At 47.9% G+C, this 27932-nt stretch overlaps 1 protein-coding gene across 2 annotated transcripts in view; it reads left to right on the top strand.

The window, feature by feature from the left end:
* Pcsk6 (proprotein convertase subtilisin/kexin type 6) overlaps positions 1 to 26050 on the top strand; it is a 192126-nt gene extending 166076 nt beyond the window's left edge. For both annotated transcript variants that reach the window (XM_027955269.3, XM_027955265.3), the window contains 7 exons: positions 4774 to 4876; positions 6127 to 6323; positions 8173 to 8260; positions 12247 to 12350; positions 18220 to 18349; positions 23069 to 23181; positions 24621 to 26050. In XM_027955269.3, coding sequence (XP_027811070.2) covers positions 4774 to 4876; positions 6127 to 6323; positions 8173 to 8260; positions 12247 to 12350; positions 18220 to 18349; positions 23069 to 23181; positions 24621 to 24718 — 833 coding nt within the window. In that variant the 3' untranslated portion in view covers positions 24719 to 26050. The remainder of the gene's footprint in view (positions 1 to 4773; positions 4877 to 6126; positions 6324 to 8172; positions 8261 to 12246; positions 12351 to 18219; positions 18350 to 23068; positions 23182 to 24620) is intronic.
* Positions 26051 to 27932: the final 1882 nt, after the last annotated feature.

Below are 27932 nucleotides of genomic sequence, written 5' to 3'. Positions count from 1 at the left end.
AATCTGACAGAGCAGTGGTACCAGGAGCCAACTGCAGAGAGGACCAACTTTCCCCGGGATGAGAAATAGAGGATATGAACAAGGGATGGAGAGGGAAGTCTAGGGACTGCAAGGACCTCCAAATAGCAGCAGGCAACATGATCCACTAAAAGGGAGCAGGACTCTTACAGGGGATGTTGGATATAGCATTAGTCCATCTTCTGTTGCTATAACAAAATACCCAAAGCCAAGTACTTATGAAGAAAGAAATTCATTTAATTCACAGTTTAGAAGGCTGGAAATCCAAGATTAGGAAGGTCCATCAGTCTGACCTCTGGGGAAGGCCTCATGGCTACATCACAAGATGGCAGAGAGGTGTGTGGAGTGGCCTCACTTTATAACAACTTGCTCTTGCTTAAACTAACAGGTCCAGGGAGTTAGCATTCATCCCTTCCAAGAGCAGCACCCTTAATGACCTTGTCCTAGGACCTACTGCTTAAAGTTCCACCACCTCAATACTGTCCTACTGAGGACCAAGCTTCCAGCTTATAAACATGTAGACATATTCAGAGCATCTTACCAGACCAGGACCTGGCCAGAGCCAGGCAGAAAAGCTGCCCTGCAAAGGGAGCCCTCATGAGGTGGACCAGGTGGCCACCAGACACTCTCAGCCCACATGGCTCCCTGGGAATGGAGGCAGAAACAACAACCAGAGTTATTCTCCAGGCCGAGGCAGGAGGAAGGCTAAGGCAGTGGTGAATTCTGGAGTTCCTAAGGTAAGGGAGGGTGTGGACAGTGACTCAGCATGGTGGTGGGGGTCTGGGGACCAGAGGGCCTGGCAGGAAGAAGTAGAGCAGCTACAATGAACAGAGTGAGACACAGGAAAGACATCAGGGGTACTGAGGGTGGACAACTTTGCAGTGAGGACCAGCCTGCCGGACAGAGCCACCTGGTGGCCACAGTAGAGATAGAGTCCACCACCAAGACACTTGATTAAAGAACAGGCTCTGGGCTGGCCCCACCCCAAGAACTGGAATTCAGTAGGTCTGAGGTGCTAGGAAGTCTTCACCTGTAGCCAGCACACATATGATTCCAGGTGGTGTGGCCTAGGGAGCCAGCAGATGCTGAGACAAGCAAGGACATGGTAAGACACAGGGAGGGGTTTAGGTTCCTACCAGAGAGTGGCAGAGAGGCCAGGACAGAACTATTGTGGGAACAGAGGAAAGCCTGGGCTTCAGGAAAGAAGCAATTGTTGAGCTTCTTGGAAGGAAGATGAATGGGTGGAGGACAGCTCGGGACAGTGTGGCCATCCACAGAGGACCATGAGGGGAGTCAAGAGAGCATGTCCTCTTGTCTAGAAAACAGACAAGGTTCCAGGACAGCTGACAGGTACAAAGCAGTTGGTTCACAGTGTGCATGGTGTGTACATGTAGGGATTGAATGGGATCATAGGCTCAGTATAGATGAGACCAGGGGCTCAAGAGCATTAAATAACTCACTTAGGTCACCTAGTAGTCAAGAATGAGAGCCGTCTGTTATTCTCGTTGGCACGTCTTTACCAACCAGCTTAACTTTTGCATCTGCTCCAAGTCTGATAGTGTTAACGGAGGTAACTTTCCCTGGGTGCCCTTTTTGGGATAGGGTGAAGGGCAAAATAGGTGCCAATACCTTCTAAATCCGCCTGTTCCTCCAGCACAGTCTGCACACTAATGACAAAGTCCGTCGAGAACTCCCAAGCTGCTGTCTAACACTTGTTTTATTTGTGTATTTTTTAAATTCTGGATTTGCTCCACAAAGTTTCTAAGATGGAGTTTTTAGTTAGCCTATGTCAGTTAACTCCGTATGCAGGTGGGGTCAGCTGTTAGAAAGCCTGTTCTGCACATTAATCGAGCATGCCTTTTACTGGGAGCCTCTGCTAGGAGTGGTAGAAAGTGGCCCAGGAAGACTGTGGGTCTTGGAGGAACTTTCACTAATGAAGGAAAGAGGAAATGCAGGCATAAATATAAATTGCAACACAAAGAACCCAAGCTCACCCAAAGAATGAGTAATGGCTGTACCAGAACATTCTTAGAAGTGAAGGAGTGATTGGGACAAGATGACCAGCCAGGTTTAATTTACAGTGTTTCATGGAAGAGATGAATCTGGATATTTGGCTTTTTAAACAGTCCCAACAGAGAGTCCCGTGTGGGGAGGTTTGTTTACAGATATTTATCTAAGTATCCTCAGCCCTTGGATGGGCAGTTTCTCCTCTTGACCTTTCCAGCTAGGGCTGGATGTTGCTGGAGACCTTGATGCTGTCTCAGAATTCTGCTGCCCTGCCTTGCCAGGGGTTCCCCTCTGGATTGTCATGAAACTTTCCACTACAGAGAGGCTGGCTCCAAGGGGGACTCTGGGGGTGATATCTACATCCCATGTACCAGCAGCTATAAACACCAGTCTAGGCCCTCCCCTCAGGCTGTTCCTCTCCCAGAACATCCTGGAACCCTGTGTATACAGGTGGTGGGGACATTGGCACTTCTGTTTCTGTCCAATCTTCTTTCATCCATACTCTAACCCCTCAGCCTTTCAGCAAATATTTACTGAGCACCTGCTCTGTGCCAAATGCCATTCTTTTTTTTTTTAAAAATATTTATTTTTTTTAAGTGTAGATGGACACAACACAATGCCTTTATTTTTATGTGGTGCTGAGGATCAAACACGGGTCCCGCCCATGCGAGGCAAGCTCTCTACCACTTAGCCACAATCCCAGCCCTCCAGATGCCATTCTAAGCACTGAAAATGAGTAGGCTAGACCAGATCCTGCCTGTGTGGTGCTACCATCTCCAGTGCCTGGAGGAAGAGAAGATTGGTCTGTCACCCCCTCTTCCCAACACACACACCCAGCTCCCTTAAGATGGAGGGAATTCCTGCAATCTCAGCCTCTTGGAAGGCTGAGGAAGGAGGTTCACAAGTTCAAGGACAGCCTGGGCAAATTAGCAAGACCCTGTCTCAAAATTTTTAAAAAAAAAATTTTTTTGTTAGAAGACTGATGTGTAGCTCAGTGTTAGAACACTTGCTTGGCGTACATGAGGCACTGTTCAATCCCCAGTAAAAAAAGAAAAAAAAAAAGATATGATGGAACAAAGCATTCTGAGACTACCCCCACAACTGACCCTGGACACAGTGCACAGAAATCCAAATCAGATGAGAATCGACTCCAAAATAGTAAAATAGTCCAGAGCTGGAGGGGAGGGTGTGGTTCAGTGATAAACTTTGGAAATGATAGGCTTATCTAGAACACCGGACTAGCCAGCCAGGACCAGAAGAGGCAGCAGTCCAGAGCGTCCTGGAGATGACCACGGCTCTGAAAGGAGTGTGCAGTGGGAACACAGGCAGGCGGAGACCCACAATGAAAACTTGGGAAATATCAACAACGGTGAACCTCCAGGAGGGTAGCAAAATAACCCGCGTCTGACATTGGGAAGGCCGGAGACTCTTGAAGAAGGAATGAAGAGAGCTTTGTATGCCTCAGCAAAGACCCATTGTGAGCCGCTGAGAATGAGGACTTTTGTCTTACCCTCCCGTTTCCCCGTGAAATGCGGGTGGCCAGCAAATTAACTCTTCTTTGCTTCTGAACTCACTCCCCACCCCTTCCAACAACTCAAACCTTGCAGAAGGTTTTTTCCCTTCCAGAGACTCAGGAGCCTTCATAATGCCTCACTCAGTCCCTCCCTGGGTCCCCTCTCAGCTATCCAAGAGGTTTCCCCGAGCAGTTTCCCCATAGAAGGGATGGGGTTGGTGGGTAAGTCTGGAATCCCAGCACAGACTGGCTCCCACGGCTGTCACTTATGCAGAACAGGAGGGAGAGGAAACCTACAAACCTGCCCACCCCCGGCCTGAAAGGATGGACGTTGAAAGCCAGCTCATCCCTGACTCTTACCAGGAAGAGACCCAGAACAAGGAGTTTGCTGGAATCTTTGAGCTTCCCTACATTTGTGTCACTTTTCCAACAACATACAAGCTCAGGGTTAGAATTCAGGGACCTGAGAGGACTTAAGGGAAGATATTGGTGTCCCACTACTGAGGGCAAGAAGCAGGGAGGCCAAAAAGAAGTCTGCAGGAAGAAGCCCACAGCAGCAGCACCCCACTCCCACCCCCATGTGCAGCCAGCTCCCACTCACCCAGTTTGACACGCTCAGGCTCTGGCTCTGTCCACCCTGGCTCTTGAAGCACCAGCTGTACCAGGTGCTCCAAACACGTAGAAATCCATCCTCATTCCCGCTGGAGCATGTACAGAATTCTCTCTGTACTCTTCCTCCTGCCTAATTCTTGTTGCCTCAGCACCCTTGGTGGCAGCTTTCCTAACACCTAAAACACCCCTAGATTGCATTGCTGGGTCCTTCACAGTGGAAATCAGAGAGCTGTCTGGTCCCAACATAATGACTGTGGTGTAAGTGAATGAACTTAATACAGGTGTTCCCTGCCTCTCTCTCCTCCATCCTCCTGCCTCTCACAATCCCCATCTCCTCACTGACCTTGGCTCTCTCCCAGGGTTGACTGCGTTACTTGTTCTCATGGTATTGCTGTCTAGAGTGTTGGGCCCTCTGACCCTAGATCCCTGGCTAGACCCAGCTCTGGCTGGGACCATATTCCATGGGGCCTTGTTGTCTGTCCACCCAGCCCTCACAGAACCACCACTTTAAAGGGAAATCCTCCCAACCTCATCAGGCTGCCACATGCTCTGTCGGGGACACAGGGGACTGGATTGGATGGAGAAGGCATCTCTCTGGATAAAGGAAATGTTTTTTCTTTAAGGTGTGTGCCATCCAGAGTGTGGGAACAAAGGCTGTAATGGCCCCAATGCAGACCAATGCTTGAACTGTGTCCATTTCAGCCTGGGGAATGCCAAGACCGGCAGGTAATGTATTGGGGCAGCCATCGGCACATTCTGGAACTCTGCTAAGGTGGCCCATTTCAAGCTGTGTAACACCCCAACAAAGAAATCACATTGAAGTTAACTGCCTTTTAAAAACTGTTAATAATTTTCTGTTCTAATCAAATGAGTAATACGTGTTTATTACAGAGAAATCTGAAACTGTGGCACTTTTGTGACCATGCTTATAAAGCTTTCTTCATCCATTTGTGAAACAAAAATGGATCATATGGAATATGCAAGTGTCCTAGGGGTATTGTAGATACGTGTGACTCAGGGGCGGCACTGTCAGCCACATAGGGCCAGATGGGACGCTGTGGCTCTGGGAAAGCATGCTGCAGCCTCTGGCTAGTGTGGGGTTTTCCTGAAAGCTCCCTGGAAAGCCTGTGGGACTAAATGCTCCTGGAGGGAAGGAACTGGCAGAGCTGATGTGGGAGCCCAGGCATATGGCCAGCTGTGTAGGCTCACGCTGGCCCTGCTGAGGTGAGCGTGCACACCTGCAGGTCCTAGCAGCCAGGACCTGAACTGCTGGCATCACCACCCTCCCACATTTCCCTGTCAATCTTGCAGCTGCTATGCTTTTTATTCCTTGGTTTCACAAACCTTCCTGAGCACCTGCCACATGCTGCTCAGGCCAGGCCTGGTAGGCCAAGATGACACTGGGAGTTTCCTAACAGGCCTGGGTGCCAGATGTATCTGAAAGCTGCTGGTGCACACCCATGAGGTCCAGGCAGGGGCTCCCTGTGCAAGGTGGAGGTGCAAGCCTCAGTGTCTGGAGTTCCCAGTCCCAGGGCGGTCCCAGTGCACTCAGCACAAAGGCAGTTGTCCTGGAGCTTTATTCAGTGCCCAAGAGACCTACTTCCCAAGGGCACCTTTGGTAGGATTTTTGTAGAACCAAAAGTTCCAAAAGTCAAATACCAACATCATGGTGCCTGTGGGAAGCCACAGGTACCTCAGAACTTCCCACCAGGATGGCTTCCAAGAGAAAATAAAACTTCTTACCCAAGTCCTCAAACTTCCATCTGTGTCCTTAGGAACCTCTCAAGGGTACTCACCAAGACAGGACACTCCCTTACGACTTAATATTCCCCCCAGGGCCCTCATGTCCTCAGTGTCTTGCTGAGTCTGCAGGGGTCTCCAAGCTCTGGGATAGTATTTCCCCCATCCATATGCAGGGGCCACACAGGGGTGGGAGGTTGATTCACAGGAGCTCTCACCTGTACCTGTTCCCACAGGAAGTGCGTGAGCTCCTGTCCCTTAGGCTACTTTGGGGACACAGCAGCAAGACGCTGTCGAAGATGCCACAAGGGGTGTGAGACCTGCTTGGGCAGGAACCTAACACAGTGCCTGTCTTGCCGCCGCGGGTTCTATCATCACCAGGAAACGAACACCTGTGTGACCCTCTGTCCCGCTGGATTTTATGCTGATGAAAGTGAGTGGCATGTCTGAGGGCATGAGAAGGCATGAGCCCTCTCCCTGTCGCTAGGCTGGCATCCCTTCCCGGGGGGGGGGGGGGGGGGACTTCCCTGGCCTTGGCTTCCTCTTGTACTCTGTTGTTCTCAGCAAGGACCTTTCACAGGAAAGGCAGGAGGGACCTACATGAAATCAGAGTGCTCAGACCTGTCATTTGGCAGCAGATCACCCACACACCTGGCAGGAGAAGTTCAAAGTGATGCTGCAAAGAATTCGGCAGACCATGCAATTCAAACGTGTGCAAGTCAGTGTCCGCTACTGAGGGCGGGCAGATATGTGGCTCGGCCACAGCTCTCAGACACCAGGAGAGGATCCCCTGCTGTCTCTGCTATAATTTCTCCTCTTTCTTAGAGGAGACAGGTGTCCTGGACTGGGGCCGGAGCCTCAACTTGAATTTATGGAATTGAGAATCAACACTGGGGAAAAAAAACCTCCTGGATAGAGCTGCTGAGCTGAAATTGGGATTTAGGTGTAGGCAAAAGGTTTACAGTCCTCTGAAGATGAAGAAGTACCTGAGGGGATAAGAATTGGGCTCAGAAGGGTCTGTTTTTTTGTGTGGGCTCTTTACAGGAAGTGAACACACCCCTAAAGGGTGGGCAGTATTTTCCTCATCTTGAAGCCGAGAAATGGTAAAAGACCCACAGCTAGTAATGACAGGTGGGACTTGAACTTGGAGCAGCCCCTCCAGGTGTCCTGTGTTTAGAAGGTGGGTAGAATGGGCAGTGTTATCATGTACCTTACCCTAAAAGAGACAGCAGAGGGTTTGGGTTAAATTGATGGAGATAATGCTCAAACAAGTGAAAGGGGTTACTGTTTTGATATTCAGGATGTTTTGGTAGCAGGCCTTCCTGCAGGGCTCCTCTCTGGGCCCCTACTGTGCAGGATCCAGCCTGTCATGCCATCACTGTTACTCCTGGGGAGAAGAAGCCAGGAAATCTGTAACGACATACAAAGCTACCAAATAACCAGACACTCTTCAGAGGGGAAACAGTCATAAGACACATTTCATAGCCTTTGCGAACACCTGCCCTGGGCTGCCAGCCAGACCTGTTTTCAGGCTCCCTCATACTACCCCCCTCCCAGGGCCAGAATCAGCCATCCCCTCATTCACTTCAGTCCTTGCTGAGCACCTGCCATGTGCATGTGATGCCACCCGTGGCTCCAAGGAGGCTGCACTGAGGTGGAGCAAGCAGCCCTCTGCTTCCAGATTCATAGCACTTAGTAGTGGCACAAGGCAGTGTCTATGAGATACCGACCTGAGTGACTTATGTAAGTGAAGGTGGGAGTTGAAATGACCCAGAATTTCCCTGGGAGACATGATGGCTTGTCATAGGTTCCTATCTCCCTGTATATAGATGCTGAGTCTTCAAAAAAGACCCCTGTGAAAGCTCTAGGGGAGAAAGGTCAGCAGCATCCAGGCTCCCCCGCCCCATGAAGTTTATAAAGATTTGCACCTGATTAAACTCTACTCAGCCAGGAATTGGCTTCTGTCCCTGTTGCAATAAGCAGAACCAAACCATGCCTCCTCTGAACAAAGAACCACCTCCAAAATATGGTAGTTATTTAAGGACTTTGACCTATCCCAGAAAAGAGTGGTAAGACACTCACCAGTGACACTCTCCACACCTGAGCACAGGGTCTCTACCTGGCCTCTGGGTGTTTCATTATTATTTGATCCTTTCTGGAGATAGACACTGGGGAAGAGCCGCCCTCCCGCACCTGCTGTGAAATGCTGGAGGCTCCTTTTCCAGATTTGATTTCCTCTAACCTGCCCCTTCTGTTTTCCTCATCTTGCTGTTTTTCTCCAGGTCAGAAAAACTGCCTTAAATGCCATCCAAGCTGTAAAAAGTGTGTGGATGAACCTGAGAAATGTACTGTCTGTAAGGAAGGATTCAGGTAACCCTCTGTGCTTTAAAAACATGAAGAATGACAACCTGTTGAAGCTGCATTTAGTTTCTGTCATTGATTCACCAAGTTTTTGCATCTTTTCTTGAAAGTTAAAATGTCAGAAGCCCGAAGCCTCTCAGAGTAAATATTCCCAGTCTCTGAAAATCATGTGTCCACTTAGGAACTGGTTGTTTAAGAGGGAAATGTGAAGACAGGTCTAATCTACATTTTTTGCAACATTTGGAGAGTTGTTTAAAGTAACAGTGGGGCTGACCATAAAGTAGGGCTGACCACTGGAAGGTGAGTCTTTGAGGGAAGCTCACATCATTGCCTTCTTTGCACCAATAATTGTTCCTACTCCAGTTCCTCTCTAGGCCCAGCCCAGGGGTGGGCTGCCATAGCTCATGCATCCTTCCTCTTTTCCATCATTGTCGTTTCTCCCACACACACCCCATTTTCTGGCATCTTCATCCTAGTAGGAGAAATTGCTCCCTGGGGATGCTCTGTAGATTCCCAGTCTTCCCTGCTCCACCATGCTCAGCCCTGTGAAGTTCAGCACCCATTTCTTTAAAAACACAATGCAGAGGGGCTGGTGTTGCAGCTCGGTGGTAGATTGCTTGCCTCACCACCACATTAAAAAAAAATGAATTAAGGTATTATGTTCATCCACTACATATATATGAGTTTCAAGCTTCTCTGAAAGCTTATCACTGATACACACACACACACACACACACACACATCCTTCATTAAAAAAAAATGCAGAGTTCATGATTTTTTTTTTTTTTATGTTTGGAATTGTTCGTTAGCCCATTTAATGCAACCAAATTACATTTAGGGCAATCAAATGTACATAACTATCTAGAAACTGTCTAGAAACTCAGAAAGCATTCTGTTTTGAAATTATGCTGTGGACACTTCTGTACTAGAGGGAGTGTTAGCACTGTGGTCTGCATTGGAAAGAAAGAAGGGATGGGGTTGGAGAGATCAGTGCCTCTTTCCTATGAAGGGCACAAGAATCACTAAGGTTCATGTCTAAATGTGGATTTTGGTACAGCTGCTCTGGGGGAAGCCTGAGACTATTTCCAGTAGGCTTTCAAGTGAGGGAGACACTGCCCATGCAGACAAGGAGCAGCGTTTGTACAGTGAAGCCCTGTGAGGTGACAGCCCACTTTCCTAGTCCAGTTTCCCTTCCTTCCAATGCTATGGGACTGGAATTCACCACAGAGATGAATTTGGGGAGGGGTTAAGGAATGAAGGAGGAAAACACTAAGCATCAGCTCTTATCCAGGTGTTCACCCCAATGTCACCCCATTTGATCTTTGCAGCAACCTATGATACTATTCTTCACACTTTACAGACAGGGAGGTTCCGGTTTTCCCCAGGAGGCTGTACGTTGGCGTCAGCCTATGCCATTCTTTTAGATGAGTACTGGGGAGGAGACAGTGCCAAGAACCTGGGAGCCTGGGGAGAGGAGGGAAAACAAGACCCCTCCCCCAAAGTGACACGTCACACCTACCGTTATTTAAACTTATTGGTTGGACTAGGCAGGATTAGAAGTAAAGGGTGAACTGGTCCAGAAAGGAGACTCCCCAAAGAAAAAAAGCTAGAAGAGAAAGGAGACATTCCACTGGTGGCCATGACCAAGGGCCTAAGAGAGGCCAGCTATGATGTCCTAGGCCCCACTGGCAGACTCCTTCTCCCCAGGCTGCTAACTGAGGGTGTCAAGGAGGAAAGGCTTTGCGGATCCAACTCCCTGGAACCCATTTCCCTGTGAAGTGCTGGGGGGTCCTAGAGAACCTATTTCTTTGTCTGGCGGGTGGGGGAAGCTAGGTACTAGGCTCAGGAATGGTGTTCTGGGAGAAAGTGTCTGTCCAGCAGTAGCAGAAAGCAGGAGCCAGGGTTCCAGCAGTGATAAGCTTTCAGAGAAGCTCGAAAACTCTGGAAACATCATCAGCCATAATCCACAGAAAGCTTCCTTTTATTGCCCAATATCCACTTAAGCTGTGACTTCAAATCATTGCTGTCATGTTGAAGCCGTGAGAGAGCAGCCGAGCTGCTGCCTCCTGGCCATCCATCTTTTTAGGGGGATAATCTCAGGGGAACGTCAGTTATTAAAGACATGATTTAACTGCCTCACGTAGCAGCCCTGGCCCCATGATGAGCAAGAGCCCTGGGTGGGCGTCTGCCACTGCTGTTACTAGAATAGAGAACCTACAGAACTTTCCACTAAACGTAGATGTAAAGAATCAGAAAAATCAAAGTGTTTTTCCTACTCTCACGTACTCAGTTCAACACCCTTACCCTTGGTCACCAAAAAGTGTGGGCTTTTTCCCCACACACAAAAGAATTCTCCAGAGGACACCAACTGAGTGTCCTATAATCTATTTCAATTCTGACACTAGCTACCTGCAGGTAGGTCAGATCCCACAGGTTAAGGGCTCAGTCCCCAAAACTGCCCCCACTTCAGATGACAGTCACAAGTCCCAGGTTATAGCCATACTTCTGTCCACCTAGCTATAAATTGGAGTTCCCCTGACCTCCTTGGGTTTGGTTAATTTGTTAAAGCAGCTCACGGGACTCTGGGAAACACTTTGCTTACATTTACCCATTTATTGTAAAGTGTTACAAAGGAAATGTATGAACAGCCAGATGAAGAGATGCATAGGATGAGGTCTGAAAGGGACAAGAGTGCAAGAGCTTCTATCCTGGTGGAGTTGGGGTGTGCCAGCCTCCAGCAGGTGTTCTCATTCACCAACCTAGAAGCTTTTTTTGAACTCTATTGGAGTTTTTCTGGAGGCTTCAGTATGGAATCATGAGTTATTATCATTGACCACTGATAATTAATTCAACCTTCAGCCCCTCTCCCCTCCTCTGAGGTTGGGGTGGTAGGCTAAAAATCCCAGTCCTCTAATCATGAGGCTGGTTCACCTGGCAACCAGCCCCCAACCTGAGGCTACTTAGGAGCCCCCAGCCACCTGTCATCTCATTATCATGCACAAAAAATATTTATTATTTTATTGATTCCAAGGGTTTTAGGAGCTATGTAACAGGATGAAGACCAAATAAATATTTCTAATTTTAAATCACAATATCATAGCAGGAGTCTCTAGATCTGACAGATGCAGCCCAGAGAGTTTGTTCAATAATGTTTTGTGACAAACCCATTTAAAATGCATGTATCAGACACAGTACAATCTCAGGAACTAAAGAAATCATGGTGGGTGATATTTATGTACTTTGCTGTGTGCCAGATGCCAAACAGTTACATATATTTGCTCAGTGAGTCTTCCAAGCACGTTATACTGTAGGAACCAATTAACAGGAGGAAACGGAGGTGCAGAGAGGTTAGCTGGCCTGCCTGGGGTTACAGGCCGGGAAGTGGTGGAGCCAGACCCAGTGTGGGTGGTCTAGCTCAATTTGTGTCCCTGTGATGCCTGGCTGGGCTGCCTGGCTGGAGTGAGGGGAGGGCAGGCACTGATGGGGTGAAAGAGGAAGCAGGAGCCACATCAAGCAGACCTGCCAGGTCCCAGGAGGGGATCTTATTTCAAGTTCATGGTGAAGTCAGGAAGGTTTCAAGCCCAGAGAAGCAGGGGCAGATTCAGGGCTGAGGGTCAGCCTTGTGGCAGACACCCCCCTGATACACTGCAAATCTGACACTTCAAGGGGGACTCAGACCATGCAGCTGAGCCAGCATGCCACCAGTGGTAACCCCATACACTCCAGTTTTCCTTTGAGAATCAGCAGTGAAGAGAAGCTGGCACAGGAAAGAGCCTGAGGCCTGGGCCTCCTGTGCCAGGACCAAGGCACAGTCTACCTCTAGCTAGCTTCAGGAGAGCTTTGCTAGCTTTCATTAGCTGGGAGCCTTCAGAGACACAAAGCCTTGTGCTTCAACAACTTTCATTTCCTCCTGTGAAAGATGTTTGAAGGCAAATTATAATTTCATTAGAATTTTGGAACAGATGTGGAAACCAGCCTCTTTTTCTTTTCAACAGCCTTGCACGGGGCAGCTGTCTTCCAGACTGTGAGCCAGGCACCTACTTTGATTCTGAGCTGATCAGATGTGGAGAATGCCATCACACCTGCCGAACCTGCGTGGGTGAGCTCAGGGCCTGCAGAGGCCTTAGTTTCCTTGGACAGTTGCAGTCAGGGTTACTGAGAGGATTAGGCTAGCTACCTTGAAACCTAGAAAGCAAACCTAGAACATCATGGGCATATGCATTTATTAGAGCATTTAAAAAACAAAGGCAAGGGACTGGGATGTAGCTCAGTGATGGAGCACTTGCTTAGCACGTGCAAAGCCCTAGAGAAAATTCCTAGCACTGCAAGGAAAAAAAAAAAAAGACTATAAAAACAGGAAGGCAAAATAAAACACAAAGGCTCCCATGGATGAGAGGAGGTGAATGAAGAGTTATTGTTTAATGAATTTAGGAAGATGGAAAAGTTCTAGAAAAGGAGGGAAGTGATGGTTGCACAACAAATGTGAACGTACTTAATACCACTGAACTGAACATTTAAAATGATTAAGATGATGGTAAATTTTATGTTATGTACATTATTCCACAATTTTCAAGTTAGAAAACAAAAAGCAATAAAAAATGCAAAGGCCCACTGAGCAAGCAGCTTGGGTTTCCCAGCATTAGAAACTCAGCCAGGCCAATAATTATAGGTGCATATCTGTAATCTCAGCAACTCAGGAGGCTGAGGCAGGAGGATCACAAGTTTGAGGTGAAGTCTCAGCAACTTATCAAGACTCTGAGAAACTTAGTAAAACCCTGTCTTAAAATGAAAGGTTTTTTTTTTTTTTTAAAAAAAAAAAGGACTGGGGATGTAGCTCAGTAATAAAGTGTCCCAGGGTTCAATCCCAGGAAGGAAAGGAAAAGGAAGGGGATCAAAAGGAAAGGGGAGGGGAGAGGAAGGAAATATGAGGGCAGGGAGGGGGAAAGGAAAGGAAAAGAGAGAAAAGAAATGCAGCCAGGCAGTGGATGCTTTCAGGCAAGGGATAAAAGTTACTGAACTGCTCATGAGCCATCTTGCCTTGGAGCTTGGCTCTTGCTGCATTATTGCACTAAAATTTAACACCATAAAGATTCAGAAGCCTCCTAGAGAAGCTGAAATGGATCCAGGTGGGAATAGGGATGGGGATGTTTCAAAACAAAACCTTAATTCTTTGTACCTGTGTTCACTTATTTTGAGCATTTTATTCAAAGAGGAAAAGACTACTATAAACAATTTTACATGTATTGTAATTCCCCACAAAGATTATAGCACAGATGTCTCCAGGCACAGTTTTTATGCAGAATATCTTGGAGATTGCATTCATTTTATTGAGTTTAATTTTGCAGTTATCTGCACAAGTAACTTGAGGCACACCATGAGTTTGTGGGCTCAGATATATTTCAGATGAAGTTTTCTCCTCTTTGTCCTTCCTCCTTCCCCCAGCACAGAATGGTGTATTCTGAGAAACTCACATAAGTGAGTTTTCATAGCCTAAAAATTTAAGAATTAGGTGTCTGCTAAATCAGTTGCCATGACACCATTCATCAGAAATTCGACAGGATGGGGCAGCCCACCCTTCCCAGTGTGGCCAGCCTAGCCCTTTGTAGCTGCACCTGGGCTGTTCAAGAGTGGACATGCCAAGAGTAACCAAGGATGTGGTCAGGGCCAGAATCACAAGTGATGGTTGGGGCTGACCCTAAGCCACCTCCATACCCTCCTGGGACAACCCCAGAAGGAACCAAGCTCAGCATCTGGAAGAGTTTCACCTGTGGTCAGCCCAGCAGCTCTTCTAGCATGTTGCCCTGTCATCTTTTCATCTGTCATCTTTATTTTTTTATTTTTTGTTTCTTGACTCATTGTTTAGTCCATGTCAATTAAGAAGCATCACTCGTGATGCTTATTTAAATGTCAGAGTCCCTTGATTCGTAACATTCAGGCGTGTAGTTTATAACACTTTTGATTCAATAATTCAATTCACTTCTTTTTCTCCATGTCCCCAGACCACTTGATGAGCTGTAGATGAGCTACACTTGTAGGTTTTCTCATCTCAATCCCTTGTCTTCTCTATCACTTCAGGCACTTAATTCAACAGTATGCAAGTCTAAAGCTCTTGGGAGCTAGGATTCTCCATACTTCCCCATTTTCTCTGCGCCTTGGTTCTTTCTTTTTCTTTTTTTTTTTTTTCTTTTTTTGCCTTGGTTCTTTCTAACCTCCTAGGAACAGGTGCAACCCCAGGCAGCTGCAGAAGTCTCCCTCCCCCCACTTATGGTCACCTGGAAGCTGCTTGCTCCCCATCAGGTGTGGGTGTCATTAGAAGCACCTGTTCTCAGCTGCCCACTCCCTGCCCCCTAGAGCCATGGGGCTGCCTGGCCTTCCTCTCCCAACTCTTGCACAGTGACTGCTGTTGTCCACCACCGACACAATGTGCTAGACACCATCATGGGAAAGGTCAGGGTCAGTTTTGAGTACCTGGTGGCATCCAAGTAGAGCATAATATCACCTGTCTTCACCCTGTACCCCCCAGCACACTCAACAGGTGACTTCAAGGGAATGAGCTTCTTTTGCATCTTCAGTGCAGGTGCCCAGTGCATCCTGGCGTGGAGCTTGTGATTCCCTTGGGGATCAGTGTGTCCACCATGGGTTGATGTAGTGGACCTGTGGCACTAACCTGGCTCCACTTACCTAACTGGGACATTGGTCAGCAACTGGCAGCCAGTGGACACACACACATCTAGGCACCTACAGGTCTGGATGAGGAACAGTGCCCCAGGGACCTGTGAGGGTCAGTCGTCACCATGGGCATCTTTGGCCTAGCAAATGAAATAACAAATAAAAACACCATGACAGCTCAGTAGAGAGATTTCAGAGAAAAGAGATTGTTTCCTGTCTTAGTTCCTGTAATGGCACGCTGCTCTTGCTTTCTGAACAAGGGCTCTGCATTCATTTTGCGCTGGGGTCCATGAATGAGGCAGCATAATGGGTTAGCGAAAGCGCAACCCATTTCACTATTATCGTTATGATCATGGGTGCCTCTAAAGCGTTCAAAGCCTATAATGACTTGTGACTTAATGGAATCCTTGAGAGACTTTGACTGAGTTATAAAAGTCATTTTTAGTAGTTGTGAAAAAAACCTTTGCTTAGAAAATGTGTGTTCAATCAGCTTTTTTTTATTGCAGTAGAATATACATAACACAAAATTTACCATCTTGACCAGTTTTTTATATTTTCATAAACATATAATATTTGTACTTATTTATGACCAAATCAGAGTAATCAGCATTTTTATCTCCTCAAATATCATCATTTCTATGTGTTGGGGACTCTCAAACTCTTTTCTAGTTATTTGGAAATGTATAATTGTGGTAGACTTTAGTTGCCCTACTGAGCTGTACAGCGTTAGAACTACTCCCCTTCGCTAACTGTGTTTGATGCCCATTATCCACCTGCTCAGTATCTCCGCCACCCATCTTGACCAATTTTTGATGTATAGTTCAGTAGCATTAAGTACGTTCACTCTTTTACAACCAATACCACCATCCACCTCCAGAGTTTTTCATATTCCCCAACTGAATGTGTATCAACTCTTTTTTTTTTTTTTTTTTTTTTTTTTTTTAATGGTGCTAGGAACAGAACCCAGGGCCTCACACATGCTGGGAAGCTGGGAAATTGCTGTGCCACTTGGCTACACCCCAGCCCATAATCAAATTTTACATTTAAAAATTTGAACATTAGACTTGAGGTGTAGCTCAGTGGTAGAGTGCATGCTTAGCATGCACAAACCCCTGGGTTTGATCCACGGCACCACCAAAAAGTAAATAAATTGAGCATCAAAGGGATGACCAATAAGAACAAGCTTCCTTTGCCAACACAGAGGCTCCTCGCGCATTAAGTAAAGATTGTAGTGTGGAGGAAGAACAGTGGAGGTGACAGAGTTAAGCCAGTAAGGCAGGAGGGGAGAGGCAGTGGTAGGCACTGAACATCCTCTGAGTCCCAACACAGAATGAAGGCCCTTCCAAGTACACAGAGCCCACCACCTTGACCTGCAGATGCTCCCTAGGGATAAAGTATAGGAAGGTTGGTTGGTCAAAGCTAGAGACCAGCTTCCCACTGAGAACAACATAAACCTGACTGAATCCCTACTGTACCTGGGGCAGTCTTCTTCAATCACAATCACAGGGGGAAAAGGACCCCATTTGGAGACTCTGGACCATTATAGAGTCCCCATTACCCCCAGAGGATCCTGCTTCTACTTCCCACTCAAAATCCTGAGCCCTCTGGGTTTTTCTCTTCCTGATTATCTAAGGATGAGCTTAGCCTGGAAGAGCTCATAATTTCTTCCTAGGGGGTTCTAAGATATAGAGTAGCCCCAGATCCTTGAGCCCCCAGGGCTCTGGAACTTCTGCAAAGAATTTTCCTTTGATGCAGCAGAGAAGCCTCAACTTAGTCCAGTTATTCTAAGAAGAGTTGCTATCACTGTGTTAGCTTTCAGTCCACAGTCTAAGACCAAAATCATATTAAATTGGGATAAAAAAGTTTACCATAATTAAGTGGATTAGCCTGTTTTCTGTTACTAAAACAAAGTAACTGATGTGGCATGCTTATAAGGAAAACAGGTTCATTTAACTTACCGTTCTAGAGTCTAAAAGCATGGTGCCAGCATCAGCTCAGCTCTGGTGAGGATCTCATGGCAGATGGCATCACGATGGCAGGAGCCCTTGAGAGGAAGGGATCACATGGCAAGACAGAAAGCCAGAGAGAGAGGAGGGACCAGAAATAATTACTAGGCCCCACCTCTTTAAGGTCCTACCACTTCCCAACACTGCCACACTGAAGACCAAGATCCCAACACATGACATTTGGGGACACTCTCAAACCATATCCAAAACATAGCAGCATCTGAGATGATTTCCTTCCCATTCTCAGCCTTCTAAACTGCCAGCCAGTGGCCACCTCCTTGCCTCTGTCTAAGGTCCCTTGTCAAATAGTTCTTGGGGATATTTGTCTAGTCACTATAATACAGCATCTGACCAAGGGCAACAATTCCACTGACTCTGGGCCAAGCTGCAGGATTTCCTCCATAATTTTTGATCCTTAGCTCAGAAGTTGTGTCTCTTCAGGCCATGCCTCCCCACCCCATAAGCCCCTACTCATTTTTTTTTTTTTTACTGAAAATGCCTTGATAATCCAGTGAGACTATGATATAGGCTACAAATACCAGCCACAGGTGCAATTTTAAATGTCTCAGTAAACCTCTCTCTCTCTCTCTCTCTCTCTCTCTCTCTCTCTCTCTCTCTCGTAGATGGACACAATACCTGTATTTTATTTATTCATTTTTATGTGGTGCTGAGGATCGAACCCAGCACCTCATACATGCAAGGCAAGCTGTGCCACTGAGCTACAATATCCATATCTTAAAACAGTGAAAAGAAACAAATGAAAATAATTTTAGCAATGTATCTTCTTTAACCTAATGTATTTAAAACTATCATTTCAACATGTATCAATATTTTTAAAAATGAACTATGTTGCATTCTTTTTTAACAGTAGGACTTCGAAATCCAGTGGGTACTATTTTAGTTGCAGCACATCTTGGTTGGCCACAGTGGCTGATGGGTGGCTACGGCACTGGCTGTAGCAGAAGTGAGGCCTAACTAAGCCTGGCAGGGAAAGAAGTGTTTGGAATCTGGGCCAGTCATCATGGTATGGGCCATGGGAAGGCATGTTCCCTACTGAGGTCAGATCATGTGTCTAATGACCCCATCTGTGAAAGGGGAATGGCAATACCCACCTAAAAGTTAGTGAGCACAGCACAGTCCTCAGTGAGCAACTGGTAAATGCCAACTGTGTGGCTGGCCTGGGACATCTAAAACATTACCATAAACCTCACAGGGCAGGACACTGGAACAAGCCTAGGATGGGACCTTCAGCAAGTAGTCCCTGACATCTGCTTCCTTTCCTGTACCTCTCAGGGCCCAGCAGAGAAGAATGTATTCACTGTGCAAAAAACTTCCACTTCCAAGACTGGAAATGTGTGCCATCTTGTGGTGAGGGCTTCTACCCAGAGGAGATGCCTGGCTTGCCCCACAAAGTGTGTCGAAGGTACAGTCTTCCAAGCTCACGCCACTGGGGAATGGTAGCATGCTGTGTCCAACAGAGGAGTGGCCAGAGGGCCAGGTGTTGTGGCACCTTTTCTGGGGCCTAGAGAAGGGACGTGCAACATTACCTGCTATTATAGGTACAGTGGGCAGATAGGAACCCATTTACTGAGGAAGGAGTGACTACAGTTAGTGATTGCCAAGATCACAAGCTAGTCAGTAACCTTTGTGCCTTTGTTTATTTAATGCATACTTATTCGATGAATACCTGCTATGCACCAGGCACTGGGTAGCAGCTGGGATGGGGCAAGAAACAGAAGAACAAGGTGCCTGTCTCATGGTACTCACATCCAAGTAGCAGACTACACTGGATGGCTTCACACTGGAAACCACATTTGGAGCTTTTAAAAACATTCTAAGGACCCTGACCATCTCATCATTCTAACTCCATTTCTTCTGTAGTGAATCCACATATATTTAACCCCCTCATTCTCCATTTACTCCTGTGTATACACACACACAGTCCACCTTCCTTGTGTGGTAATGGAAATTTGGCTGTGTTACTGGTCCTTAAGGGAGAAGCCATGTGCTTTGGTCTCCTCTTGTCTTGCTGAAGATTGCCTCATATTGGAACATCATAAACCCAGACCCAGCAGCAAGACAGGGCAGCCTGTTATATTTGTGGAGAGAACAGCAGGCAGGAGCTGAAGGTGATAATAGTGATGTGACAGTGGGGTGGGCTGTGAGGGAAGGGGTGGTACCCTCTGTCTGAAATAGACTCATAGCAAGAGAGGCCTGGGACAATCATGATCAGTGGGCAACACATAGGCTTTGGTAGGTGCCCCCCATAATGAGGCCTGTCCCCAGGCAAATCTGAGAACTGCTGTGGGTTGTCACCTAATCCCTTAAAAACACACAACTGTACAGTAAGCCAATGAGATCACCAAGTCCTTACACTTATGTAACCCTCAAGAGGCTCTGGTAGGGGTCCCATGTCTGTGCAAAGTCCAGCCCTTCTACTGAGTCGGTTTGAAATGGGAAAGTCGCCACATTTCTTCCAGCCTTGCTGAGTCCTACTCAGGGCCCTGAGCACAGTTGTCTGAAGTAACAGTTTCCCCAGACAGCTGGTTTGCAGATAATTAAAGTAAGAATGGCATCTGGGGAGAACTTGGAACTAAAAAGTGATAATCACTTTAATTTGTCAAATATCTTGGATTCCAGGGAATGCTATGCCCACACCTGTGGCAAGCAGACCTATTATGTGGTGCCCAGAGGCCATGGTGTCTCCAGCCTCCAGGAGGCAGGATGCAGACAGCCACTGTACGCCCCTCCTTGGACATGAAGGATCAGGAGTTTCTTATTTGAGGAGAAGCTGTTTACCCCAAGGGGAGTCCAGTGCTGGGGCTGACACACCGGGTGTCTAGGACAGACACCCCAGGAAGAGCCCTGCAGAGCCACCAAGTGATAAAGTGCTGGCTCTTCACAGAATTTCCATCTTTCAAGCCAGGGCAATACTGAACACCTGTAATCCATCAACTCAGGAGGTTGAGGCAGGAGGATTGCAAGTTCAAGGCCAACCTGGGCAATTTAACGAAACTCTCAGCAAGTCAGTGAGACTCTGTCTCAAAATAAAAAATGAAAAAGGACTGATGATGTAGCTCAGTGGTAGAGTGCCCCTGGGTTCAATCCCCAGTACCCGGAGGTGGGGTGGGGGAACTTTCATCTTTCAGAGTCCTCTGGCCCTGAAGAACCCATCAGGGTGGACTCCTCCCCAGGAAGAAGGGTCTTGGTCCACTTAGTTCTGTAGGTCTCTCCCAATGTGGACAGCATCTGCTTCTAGAGAGCCGCAGTCTTCCTCCAGGTCCCAGAATGTTGTCTCTCTGGCCATCTCTGTGGGTAGGACAAGGCAGCTAGGACAGAACACTGGCCTGTCCAGGGGGCTGTATATGGAAGTCAGGTCAGCACACAGGCCTGCTGGGTTAGCAACCCAAATGCAAAGACGGGGAAGCTGTGGCCTGAAGCTCAGAATAGTCCATGAAAAGTATCTCAAAAGAGGTTCTGGTCACCCCCATGCCTTAGTAAGAAGACCTTCAGGAACAAGCAAAGATATCTTGGAAGAAAAAGAGAGCAACTTGGTAGGATACTTGCCCAAGGGGTAGACTCATTTCTCATCCCCCCACCACCTCTTCCCACTGGATGCCCAGTAAGATAGAGACCCTCGGGGACATGCATTCTGCTTTAGTCTGTACTTAAACTGAAGCTTGGCAAAGGCTCCTGGAGCAGGTGGCCTGAGTCCAGCTCTCACATGCAGATCCATAAGGTGGGAGGCTGATGGGAGTGGCCCCAGAATGGTGCAGGGAAAAGGAGCTGCAGGGCACGTGTCTTCCCTTCCAGAATGTGGCAGGGGAAAGTTGCCATGGGGTTTTGGGGTGAAATAGGGATTAGAGAAGAACCAGGGGCATCTGAAACACCCTCTGCCCAAAAAACCACCTGCCAGCACAGTCACCTGACAGGAGGAAACAGGAACCACAAGGCAGCTGAGGCGGGAGGACACAGGGGCAGCATCACCCCTGTCTCAGGGCAGGATGATGCTGGATTCTTCTCCCATGCCTCCAGATAAGAGCCCAGGTCAGCTTGCCACCATGCCCTGGGCCTTGTGAGACCCTAAGCAGGGAACCCAGCTGAGCCTGCCTGGGCTTCTGCCTGCAGAACTGGGAGCCATTGAGAATGAATTATTTTGTTGGCAGTTTGAGACACAGCAACAGAAAACCAAGGAACCTTCCATCCTACCACATTCAAGTAGGGTCATATTTGAAGAAGAGAAACTGTGTCTTACTGGTTCTCAACCATAGCCCACTCCACACCCATCAGTCATGACCCGAGATGCCCAGGTCTACCAGCTAACTGACATTCATTTAAGTGACTGGGCTTAGGCCTAGCTCCCATCTCACTGGTGTGCATGTTGGTAAGAGATGCCAGGAGGGTCCCCCAGGAATAATCATCCCTTGTGCACTGGGGACCTGTGGCTGGACCATCAGAAGGTGCAGAGGTGTGTTTAGGGAGGTTGTGTGACAGGGACCAGACTGCAAGAGCTTCCCAAAAGAGAGTTAGGAATAGAATCCTATATGGTTGACTCTGGCAAGTCCTCTGACCACTGCCCCCCACCTTCTCCTCCCCTCCTCCCGCAACCCAGGGGCCCTGGAGAGAGTGTGAGGCGTCGGCAGGCTGTTATTATTGGAGAAATAAGTTGGAAAGGCTCCTGCATGCGGGTTTGCCCATGGGGTTAACACACTGACATGCAGAAACTAAAGGTCTGAACTCTAATTTTGGCTTCCTCAGGAAAACTAGGAATAAAAAAGTCACCTCTTATCTAGCTGGAGGGATGCCACAACTGGGCCCAGTGGTGGCCATTTTAGACCCTGTCAAAAGATTACTTTGGAAAGAGGCCTTCATGGGACCTGTTGGCATCTGGTTACTGAAGGTCTCACATATGAGGCAGGAGGAGCAATCCTAAGCAGGCCCATACATTGGCAGAGCCAGGCTCTTGCCCCACATGCCTTTCCCATTTGCTCTGAGATCCGCTCGTGGGGTCTGTTCCCTGCTTCTCTGGCAGTGATGGGGAGGTGGGCATCAGCCAGGAGCATTATGGACCTAGTCACCAGGAGCTAGAAAAAGCAACAGGTATGGTGTGGCTGTATACATGGCCCTGGAGAGAAAACATGCAGATTCAAGCTCTTGTTTCTTTGAAGGTTTGGATAGAATCTCAGTTATGGAGAGACAGAGGCAGGATTGCAGGTTTGAGGCCAGCCTTGGCAACTTAGTGAGACCCTGTTTCAAGATTAAAACTTTTAAAATAAAAAGAGCTGGGGATGTAGCTCAGTGGTAAAGCACCCCTGGCTTCAATCCCAGCACTGAAAAAATAAAGTATCAGGTGGTAGGTACCTTAGACTTTGGGGGCCATACCACCTCTGTCACAACTACTCAGCTCTGCCACCAGAGCACAAAAGCAACCACAGACCATATGTAAATGAAAACATGTGTTCCTGTAAAACTGGCAAATGTGACCTCAACTATAGTGTACAGACTGTCCCTGAGATCATAGGACTCTGCATTAATAATATCTCTGGGTCCAGCTCTGGGCCACACTGAAGTAGGACTGCCCTAGGAGGGGAAGGAATTAGAAGGGCATTCCCACCTCTTTGAGGTACGTAGGCATGGCAGCCAAGGACAGTCAGCCTGTGGGCAGCAGCAGCCCTCCTGTGAGCTCTGGAATCAGGTTTGTCACCTCCCTGGGAGAAATCTGGCCCCAACCCCAAGCCTATAGCCACTGCAGCTGGCAGCCTGTAGAGGAAGCACATGCCCATCCAGCTCTGGGAGCCACACTTCAGGTGAGCACCAGAGCCCAGGATGGTGTCCAGATATGCCACAGGGAGTCTCAGAGATGCAGGCCAGGCCTTCACTCATGGGCATGCTCCAGCTAACCGGCCATGGCTGTCTTCACCCTCCTGGGAAAAAGTCAAGTCAGACAGGAAGGAAGTCTCGTCAACACGTGACCTGTGTTTCAGAGCATCCTGGGGGACACAGTTGCAGCCTCTCCAGAGAGGACCAAAGCTGAGGGGGCTGTGGGTGTGCACAGGGAAGGTGGGAGGGTGGGAGAGCCCCAGGAAGGGAGCCTGGAGTGGCTAGGCCTCTTCCCCAGGCCTCAGCTGGTGTCTTCCCACAGGTGTGAAGAGAACTGCTTGAGCTGCGAGGGCTCCAGCAGGAACTGCAGCAAATGTAAGACAGGCTTCACGCAGCTGGGGACCTCCTGCATCACCAACCACACGTGCAGCAACGGTGAGCCCCAGCCCACCAGCCTCTGGTCAAAAGGGAAAGCAGGCATGGCACACCCTGAACAGGCACACTTGTCCCTGATTCAGCGGGCTATCTGGGGCTTCTCAAAGCCCTGTAGGGTCTCTCACACGTTGACCAGCCCAGCCACAGCTAATGATGAGTGACTCTTAAAAGTGATTTTGTTCTTGTACTTCCAATTCTCATGCCATAGGGCCCCCAGAAAGCCTGAGTGTGGCAGCTTCCTTGAGGGGAGAAGTCCCACTCAGTCTTGAGACTAGAAGGACAGAACCCAGAGTCAGCCCCACACTAGGAAGCAGGAATGCCACCTGTGCACAGAGAGGCCTCACATTTGTGTTGTGGGAGAGCTCTTACTCTCCAGGTAAATAAAGAGACAAGGATAAGTTGTGAAAACAGAAACTCACAAGGGAACCAAAGGTGGTGCCCAATTTGGGGATTACAGGCAAGCAGGGTTGGCCGAGGACTGCTTCCTAGAAGTCTGGTGTAGGAGCCGTTCCCAGATGCACTATGATAGAGAGGATACTGTGGCTCAGCAAGCAGCAGGGAGGAGCTACACGTGTAGCTCTAGGCACCACGTCCTGGCACACAAGGGAAGGAAACAGTTCCAGAGTGTCCAAAGGGCACGGCAAATATGTGGTGCTGTCCCACCCACCAGAGCGTGAAGCCCACAGAGAGAGGCCTCGAGGTGCTCTGCAGAACACACAGTGACCTCCCTGCCTTGTGGATTACTTTTTTGTTTTGCAGAATTGTGGCCCTTCAAAGGCCAGGAAGCTTCCTGTTTGGAAGTCACCTGCCCAGGTTATATATCCAGCCCAAGAAAGTGAGGATGCCACACTAGAGATTCCCAGATCTACTAATAACAATGCATCACAATGATAATGCAGCTGCCCAAGGATTAGCCTTCATTTCTCCTGTCCCCAGCCTCAGCTTTCCCATCACTGAGTTCTGCCCTTCTACCTTGATGTCTCTCTTCATCCCCACACCTCCCCATTTGAAGTGTCCCCTGAACCTGGCAGCAGTCTGCATTCCTGCCTCCCTTCAGCCCCACCCTCCTTCTTGCCACAGTTGCTTCTTCTTAAACCTCCCACCAACACAGCACAGACCAGAAAGACAGGTCCACTTGTGCACCAAAGGCCATACTGGCCCAACCCAGCTGGAATCCCAGGGCCCCCACCCTATCCTACTTGTTCCTGTCATGAACCTTCCTCTTGTCACTTAGACTCAGCAAGAGCCTCTGCACACCAGGTGCTACCTCTGCCACACTAGACTTGCACAGTGAAACACATGGCAGGAGCAGGACTTTGTGTGCCCCCCACCTGATGCACCATCAGTGCACAGTAAATACAGAACTGTTGAAATAATCCTAACAGATCCCAGAGTCTCTGATCTTTCCCTTCTTTTCCTTTCCTGATGCGGGGCCCCAGCTGATGAAACCTTCTGCGAGATGGTGAAATCCAACCGGCTCTGCGAACGGAAACTCTTCATACAGTTCTGCTGCCGCACGTGCCTCCTGGCTGGGTAGGGGTACCAGCTGCCCACAGAGTGCAGGGCCTCTCCTGTCCATCCATCTACCCATCCACCTTCCTCTACACTGTTGGCCAGAACCTGTTGCAGGGGCAGTGCTCAGCATCTGACAGTTTTATCTCCCCAGGAGCCAGATCCTTCTGCAGCATCTGTAGGTACCTGAACCAGGTGGGTGGTGGCCCTTAAGGACATGCTCCTGAAACAAGGATACCCTCTGAAACTCTGCTTGCTGGCTACAGTCTTCTGGCAAACTCAAAATGGGAACAAAATGAATTACAAGAATCCACAGCTCCAGCTTCAGAGCAGCTTCTAAGACCCTAAGTTTACTGAATCTTTAAGACCAAAGCAGAAAGGAAATTCGCTTGGTATCACACATTGCTCTCCCTCCCATGCTTTTGTGCAGCTCTGTAGTAAATCTCACCAGCCTGCTGGCAGGACCCTGGGCTGTCCTCACACGTGATGAAGAGCCCAGCCACCTACCTGTGCATCACCTGCCACAGCACAGCCTGGGGGACAGTTTGGTCAGACTGTAAATAAAATAGTCATAAAATGTATGACCGCTGGGGATGGAATCTACATAGTCAGCTCCTTTTGAAACTGCAGTGGCAGCTTAGAAAGTCCTATACCAAACCCAGATCAGAAGACTCTTCCTCTCTCTGCAGCATTCTCTGAGTGAGCCCAGCTGTCCTGTGACTGTGTTCTGCCTGTGTCTCTAGGAGTCCCCTGGGCCCAAATGATCACTCTACCTGATGCAGAGCCTTTGGAGGAAGGTCCCAAGAAGGCATTCCAGGGCCAGCCAAAAGATACCCCAATGACCAAGCAATTCCCCTTAACAAAATGTAAACCGAGCCCATGAATCTAATCATCCATTCCTTCCCATTTTATGGAATTGCTTTGAAAATATGTCTGGCACGGCCTCAGTGCTTCAGGAGACTTGCTCTCAAGGTGGACGCTCCTGTGTCTGTATAGTATGAGCCTACGTGACATGGCTGGATTTATTTCTGCCAAACCTGTGTAGGCATTTTATAAGCTACGTGTTCTAATTTTTACCAATGTTAATTATTTTGACAAATATTTCATATATTTTCATTGAAATACACAGATCTGCTTGATCAATTCCCTTTAATATGGGAATAACATTTGCCTTAAATTTTTTCAACCTTGTCTCTCTCCATAGTGTCCTGCTCCCCTCTTTGACGATAATGTGTTTGCCTTCTCACCCGTGAGCTGGCAAGAACCCAGCTGTTGTCTATTGAATCCACAACTCTGAAAAATAAATCAGTGAAGCAAATACAATGTTAACCCTAAATTAATAAAAGAGTTAACATCTCCTGGAAGAAGAGCCTGTATTTCTTTTTTTAAGACCTAAAACATTAAACTTGAGGGTTGACCTGTCTGTGAAATGGAGATTGCTTTGTGGTTTCTGGATCTATTTGATGTCATCACATGGAAATCTTTACATAAGGAAGTAATGGAGGGTCTCTTTGCCAGGTGTCCCTTTGGCAAAGAGACCCTCTCTATGCAACCAAAGCCTGGTTGAGTGGAGCAGCTAGAGCGTCTCCAGATAGAAGGTCACCTTCCATTTGTCAAAGGGAGCTCTTTACATCTCAGACTGACCTTGTCACCTGTAGTTGGCAAACATGATTTATTGATAAAAGATAAGCTGTAACTTGTCTTTTGCTCAATGAGTGAAACCCCTGCACCCATTGGTTAAGTGCCACTTGGGATTTCTACCAAGGCCTCTCCGTAAGGTCAGATGCTTGTACTTGTTAGAATTCTTCTGCAGATAAAGAAAATGCACCAGTTAGAACTCAGGTAAAAGCAAAAGCAGGTGAGAGGCGTTATTTCAGGAATACGGGATTGATTCCAAATTTCAGGGAGTGATGTGGCCAGACACTAGGAACTCTGAACCAGCACTGAATGTCACCTGGACCCTGTTGGTACTGCAGCAGTGCCCTTCCCTCTCTCTCCATAACCTGCTTCTCCAGTTGATGGGACAAATGACAAGATCATTATCCAGCTTCCAAGTAAAACTGGCACAAGTCCAGTTCCTTGAACAAACTCTGGGTCTGCTTCTTGGCTGTTTTCCCCCAGGACAAGACTCCAGTTAGCCTATTTTATATTGGTTGTCACCAGTACATCAGTAGTGGCCACAAGGATAGCCTTATGTAGCAGAATGTGGCTGCAGAGAGCACTGTGCCAGAGCAAGAAGCAATGTGCCCCTCTCAGAAAGGCCACACAATCTGAGAGATGTCCACCAGAATCACAAATTGACCAAAGTTGACACCATGAAACAATAGAATGAATGAGTGCATTTGGGATACTATAGCCAGTACTGGGAAAATGTCCATAGGATTCCATTCTCTCCCATGAGACTGATACTGAATTAAAACTAGCAACTTGCTAAATATCCCTGACGCAGGGCACCATTTGAGCCACTAAGGCCTGGAATTGAAATCTGGGTCCACTGAGAACTTATACTCTTATGATTTGATGAATCATTAAAAAAAACATATTCCCAGGCTGGGGATATAGCTCATTTGGTAGAGTGCTTGCCTCACATGCACAAGGGCCTGGCTTCAATCCCCAGCACCAAAAAAAAAAAAAAAAAAATTCTCCCTTTCTATCTCCCAAAGAATACCAACTACAAGATACCAACCAGGCAGGCTCAGTAGCACCTGCCCTCATTGCAGTGGCCAGGCCTGACTTCCTGAGGGGAAAGTTAAGAAGCTAGGAACAAAGTCCTAATGACTAAATGCTACCTCATTAAAATAGCCTGACTAACTTGATGCCTGTTCACAAATGGTCCAACCTCAAGGTAAGGATTATCTAAATTTAGCTGGGGCAGGATCTTAAGTCATCTACTCAATTTGTCATTTCACGGACACTGGCTCACAAAGGTGAAGTGACTTGCCTTGGGCCACATAGTGGCAAAGTTGCTGCCATCCCTGTACCCAGGAAGGAGGTTCGCTGTCTCCAGGAAAGGTATCACTCTACAACTGACCAAACACAGCCACAATGCTTTTTTTTTTTCTTTTGTACCAGGGATTGAACTCAGGGGAACTCGATCAATGGCAACATCCCCAGCCTTTTTTTTATATTTTATTTAGAGACAGGGTCTCACTGAGTTGCTTAGCACCTCACTGTTACTGAGGCTGGCTTTGAACTCACAATCCTCCTGCCTCAGCCTCCCAAGCCACTGGGATTACAGG

The sequence above is a fragment of the Marmota flaviventris genome, chromosome 2 (genome assembly GCF_047511675.1).
Source record: "Marmota flaviventris isolate mMarFla1 chromosome 2, mMarFla1.hap1, whole genome shotgun sequence".
Lineage (NCBI taxonomy): Eukaryota > Metazoa > Chordata > Mammalia > Rodentia > Sciuridae > Marmota > Marmota flaviventris.
Note: the sequence above shows the minus strand (reverse complement) of the source record. Positions and strands in the feature narration are given on the sequence as shown.